At 52.5% G+C, this 5,977-nt stretch overlaps 1 protein-coding gene across 1 annotated transcript; it reads right to left on the bottom strand.

Moving 5' to 3' along the window:
• Window positions 1-4,122: 4,122 nt before the first annotated feature.
• Window positions 4,123-5,579, bottom strand: LOC123075905 (uncharacterized). Its single transcript, XM_044498404.1, has 2 exons — window positions 4,900-5,579; window positions 4,123-4,761 (listed from the first exon to the last, which is right to left on the bottom strand). The coding sequence occupies exons 1-2, from the start codon at window positions 5,507-5,509 to the stop codon at window positions 4,679-4,681; spliced, it is 693 nt and encodes a 230-aa protein (XP_044354339.1). The 5' UTR covers window positions 5,510-5,579; the 3' UTR covers window positions 4,123-4,678.
• Between the last annotated feature and the right edge of the window lie 398 nt (window positions 5,580-5,977).

The raw sequence follows: 5,977 nt of genomic DNA, 5'->3' as shown, positions 1-5,977 counted from the left end.
CTTTCCCTCTTGTTGTCTTTGATTTAGATCCGGCGTCCATCAACGCCGTTCAACGCTTGTAGCTCCCGTCGATTGATTGCAGGTCCTGTCGAGACGGCCGCATCTCCTGTCACCATCGGCCACCATCACCGTTGCAGCTCCCGTGAGCGGTTGTCAGGCTAAATAACAAAGTATATATTCACATAATCGTTGACATTACTTCAACTTAATTAAATAACAAAGTATTTTGTTTTTATTCCTTTCATAGAGAATATTAAATTCATAATCAATAGCTACTTTAAATCTGGAGAATCATCCATTGGAAAGCAACCTTGAGCGAAAAACTGTGTTGTCGAACTAAAGGAATAGTGTTGTAACCCTTTCCGGTACATAAATGAAATGAATGGTCATCTTCTGCTCAAACTTCACATTATCCACCAATGTTATTATCTGAAGTTATATCTAATACAATGGAGCCTCATGAAGGTGAGAAATTAAAACAACAATCAATGTTTTATAAATTTTATTCTTACAATCTCCGATCAAAATTTAATGTAATTAAAGTATTAGTTGTATTACCTTTGGCATCCAATCACATGGCTCACTATTCATCAGTGTGCAATGGGGCACAAGTAGGATAAAACTAACATGGAGCAAGACAGTTCTAATTTCACCTTCATGAGCATTGACTTGGATGAAAGCTTTGTAGTACCATAGAAAACCAAAGGAAGCGACCAAGAACAAAATTCTTAACAGATCTTAACTTTTTTTTAGAAAAGGAGGATGACCCCCGGCCTTTTCATCTGGACGATGCATGCGGCCACTTTATTAATTATTCTCACAAGACCTTACAAAGTCATACAATAGCAAGACTAAAGCCACCGTCTAAGAAACAACTGTCGCTACACCTATCCAATTGATGAAGGGGCGCTGATAGCCTGGGCCTAATACCAAACAGACATCGCAGCCAAACCTAAACATCTAAGACCTGAGGTCCCAACCAGGACGCCTGCCTGGTATGGGGCACCTACCAGTCCGGCGCACTTCTCAACCAGGACGCATGCCGGGTATGAGGCCGCCGCAGCCACCTGCCACGAGTCCATCTTCAGAGTTGTACTGTTGCATCTACCGTGCCAGGTCTCTCTGCCATCGACGCCACCACGACGCCAGACAGCGTCGTCCTCCTGCGTGAGTCCATCCTCCCACATAGAACTCCAAATCTGCACTGCACCACGCCGTCAAGATCCGTCGCCATCAATGTGTAGGATGAAGCACCGCTCCACCGAAGAAGCCGTCCGCTGGTCCCGCGAAGCCGAGTGCACCTCCAAGAATGCCGCCCCAAAGGGGGTTACGACACATGAATGCGGCCAACATCCGATCAGCTGATCTAGGGTTTTCCCCGGAGGTATTGAGTGGAGTTGGGAGCTTCACCTCGATGATGCCTTCATGAAGGAAACGGTGATAAGGGCATCGTCATCACCGGCTCCAGCCATCAACCGAAGACCAGGTTTTCATCCGGATCCGTCCCAAGAAATCCACCCAACAACCTGTGCACCGTCTCGACCGCCTTCAAAGCCCCAAATCCAGCCGCCTAGATCCGGCGACCAACCGCAGCAACAGTGCCACCGTGGGATCCCTGGCGCATCGGCCACTACCTGAGTGTGCCACCACTGGAGCCTAGGAGGAGGGCTCCCACCCCGCCTCGCCAAGCCGCGAGAGCCGCCGAGAAGGATCCCGCGCGCTCGTCACCGTCTCTGATCCGAACCAATCCAACAGATCGCCGTCACAGATCCGCCTTGGACAGGGACTGCACCACACCATGCCGCCGCGGAGCCCTAGCTTCACCAGTCGCCGCCCCAGGATCCAGACAGAACCTCGTCACTGCCACCGGCCAAGTTCCGCCACCGCCGACCGCCCACTGCGACCTCCGCCGCCATGCCGCCGACGGATCTGGGCGAGGATAGCCTTCCTCCCCGAGGACACACGCCGCAGCATCTTCTCCGCGTACTCGCATGGGAAGCCACCGTGGCCGCGTCCCCACCCCTCGCCGGATGCCGCGCACGTGCCGCCCCGCCGCCGGCGAAGGCCGCCGCCACGAGGAGACCCGCACGCAGCCGCCATACAACTCGACGTCGACCCATCTGCAGCCGCGCGGCCCGCCGCCGTCAAGATCGTCGCCGCCGCGCCGCCAGGATCCGCGCGCCCCGGCGCCTCCGCTCGGCCTGGTTGCTCCCGCGGGCCACGAACGCGAGGTGGGGAGAAGGCCCCTGCCGCCAGCCACCGCAGGGGGCTTTGCCCCGGCGGCTTTGGCCGGCGGCGGCGGGGAAGGGGAGGAGGGGGAGGGCTAGCGGCAGAAGGTGGCGGCGCCACCCGTGTCGCCCGCGGGAGGGGCGACGCGGGGGCTAGGGTTACCAAAACAGATCTTACCTGGCAACAAGACACCCTTATTATCCCTACTATTGTGATCTTTTTACATTCGAGTGTCATGTAAATTTATATACAGAGGCTAATCCAAAATGTAGCAGGTACAGATTGAAAGCTAATTAATTGCCTGGCCTGCCATATCAATTCTGGATAGGTAGCCTATATTGGAGAAGGTACTGCATTGTTGTATTAATATTACACTATCCTGAGTATGTATTTGTTCTCACGCGATGGGATGGTAAATTTGATTTCTGGAACCTCGAGTAAAATACATTTTCAACACTCATATGCAAAGAAATTTATTAACATCTTTCTACAAATTATCCAAGTTGCTAAAAAGGGCCCAAAATGAAGCATACACTGGAAGTAGCAAACGTTCAATAATCCTTTCTTCTTTGTAGGATCTGTACAGACAGTAGATACATCATTTGATCAGATTGGAGACGAATTATGTGTTTATGAAAAGATGCAACAAAATTGTGCATGTGTTTTGCTTGCATGTGGAAAATGGATTTACCCTCCTAAACTATCTGGTGCGTATACAACAACAATTAAGGTATACTTGGTTATTGGATAAGATATGGCATTCCACTTGAACTAACCTGACCAGCAGCCATTGGGGATCATCAGCTGAAGAATTTCTAAGCCAAAAACTCAAAACCAGCCTCGAGGAACCCGTCGAACCAATACGCTAGAAGCACCTGGGAGAAAGAATCTGCAACAAAGTAAGGGCTTAAACTGCATCAGCAGGAGCCTGAACTAAGTACAAACATTGAGTGGGGAAGGACAATCTGCAGCAATCTGAGTACAAAACATTTTCTGGTTGAGGCGACCGGTGCACCAATGCATGTCGTCACGAGAATGTGAGTGAGGGGGCGGCACCGTCGCAGACACGCAGATCTGGTAACGTGGAAGTCGGGATCCCACGGCATACCGACATAGGGATAATCAACGGAGCTGGCGGTGGTGGGTGCAGCAGAAAGCGGTGGGATTGCACTAGACACAGTGTCGCTAGCCACAGGCATGCGGGAAAATGGCGAGGGCGGATGCGCTCTCGCTGGTTGGCGACCGAAGCCTCAAGGTGAAGCGACGGCGGTTCGGTGCCGCTGATCTTACTACCTCAGTAGTCTTGCCCGCCACGTGCGGGATGGCACGAGTGCAGACGCGATGCAGTCGGCCAAGGGCGTGGCTGAATTGTCCGGCCTCGAGGACGGAGGCATATTTCCAACAGACGCCCCGTTCGACATAAACTCGGAAACTGGGGCTCTAGGAGCTACCTTGTGAGACTCTAGTGATACTTTAATATCAGGCACATGCAAGTTTCAGGGGCATTGCATTGGATGCGTCGTCCAAGGAGACAGCTACACTACTGATGGGCCTCCGTCTAGCAGCCAACCTGGGAATATTGATTCTCCATGACGATTGAAAGCGACTCACTTGAGATTGTACAAGTGGTTCTAAATCCTTTGGAATATAGAGCTTCAGGTGCAGTTCTGGCGGATGAGCGTGGTGAGCTCATGATGACTTTCGGGAACACGACAACAGATCATTGCACGCGGTAAGCGAATGTATCAACACATCATATTGCTCGTTTTAGCTTCATGTGGTCAGATAAACTCTTGATTTGTTAGTTCCATTCATTGTAAAGGACCTGATCATTATTTAATAAAGTCACCAAAGTTCAATAATTGAAAAGGAGTAACACAGCTTGAAAGAAAATCTAAAGAAACTACTGATCAACATATTCTCTCTAAAAACAAAAGTTATATCACATTTCTCAATGTCAGTAACATGAATCTCGCCCTTTTCTTTTTGCACATGATAATATGAAGGGGTTTGAAGCATTGCATAAAGTGGCAATCTAAAACCGTTGGATGTCCGGTGCCAGCAACATACTCCTCGCGGGATAGAGTGCTCGAGTCACCAATTGTTTTGGGAAGAAACAAAAAGCATATGAAGAGAAAATAGGAGTAGTGGTACTGGTACCAAAACAAAATTGGCTAAAGATCTGAAGGGAAAAGCCACACGGGAGGATATTTATCAGCGCCCATCACATAGTGCCCCACCGTCGTAATCCCGTCCACGTTGCTTTCATCTTCCTTGTAGTGTGTCTTGTAGTACACATGACGACCATTGCTATTTGAGGCCGTAAAGAACTCCTCGGCGTCGCCGGGCACTGATTCTTTCTGTGGGTAGCATCGGTGGTGGGAGTAGTAGATGTTGTTTCTTTGCAGGTAGCCGTTCTGATCAGCTGACATCTGCATTGCGCTGACTATTAGCTTGCATTCTCATACACTGCTTGCTCATCTGGATCACCCCCGTTCTGGTGGTAGAATAATACCATGGACCGCAGACCACCTACAAACAACCATTGGGGATTACTTTTGAACACGCCGTGTTTGGTTAAGCCGACCTCGAACCTGACAATCTCCATCGTTTCCGATACGAGGCAATAGAGATGGCCGTCGCAGAAGGCAATATCCATGATTGTCTTACCAGGAAGCCTCCGTGGCAACCATGAACACCTGGGGCGGCCAAGCCCGCAGACCGCGACTTCATCCCTCTCGGTGATGGCGGCGAGGATACAGCCGCTCGAGGTGGGCGGCGAGGAGAATATCACCTTGAGCGGAACAAACCGGTCGTCGACGGACGATCCTCCTCGGTTTCGCAAGCGGACGATCCTTCTCTGTTTCGGGGAGAGCGTCACCTCGGCGCCGGAGAAGAGGTTGACGATCCTCAGAGGGGCTCCCAGGAAGGCGACCCAGCCGCCGTCGTGGCCGCCCACGATGCACCTGCCGACGGCCTCGTCGGGGAACCGGAGGCGCGGCGGCAGGACGACGCCATCCTCGAGGCAGCACGCGTGCTTCGCCCTGTCGCTGCCGCCCGGGTCGAGGACCAACCACGGGAGGAGACGGCGCGGCGGGTGCGTCGAGGCGACAGCGCGCCACCACCCGCACACGGCTGCGAAGCTTAGCCGGTCGACGATCGGGCCGGCGACAAGCCGTAGGTAGATTACGCTGAGGAGATCTCCCGGGAGGGCGGACCACCGCTCGGTCGCCGCCGTCGGGATGCTGCCGGCGGCGGCCGTTTGCGTCGGCTCCTCCATCTCCGTGGCCTAGATTAGATCGGCCGACGAGACAACAAACTACATGAGGTTCTGCGCGTGCGTGCGTGGGCGTGACCGACCAACCTAACGGGCCACCACGATGATGGGCATTCCACAGGCTTGTCTCGCGGGCGGCCCAGCCCGGCCCACTCCGCCCCTTCGTCTGTCTACTACCCGCCGCCGATACTTCTTACCCTGACAAAAAAAAAGAATCAGCTACTTCTACATATCTGTACTCCATTATGTATGTGTTTTTTTTTGGCGGGTAATATATGTATGTGTTTTCATCGCCGGCCGCTGCGTGCACGACAATTTCATGCTGGTCCAGCAGACCGCACGCCAGCTCCACAACCTGCGAGTTCCCAGGGTTCTCCTCAAGCTTGACATCGCACGGGCCTTCGACACCGTTTCTTGGCCCTTCCTCCTCAACGTGCTGCGTCACCTTGGCTTCGGCAGACGCTGGATTGG

This window comes from Triticum aestivum, chromosome 3D, assembly GCF_018294505.1.
Source record: "Triticum aestivum cultivar Chinese Spring chromosome 3D, IWGSC CS RefSeq v2.1, whole genome shotgun sequence".
NCBI lineage: Eukaryota > Viridiplantae > Streptophyta > Magnoliopsida > Poales > Poaceae > Triticum > Triticum aestivum.
This window is presented reverse-complemented; position numbering and strand designations above follow the sequence as displayed.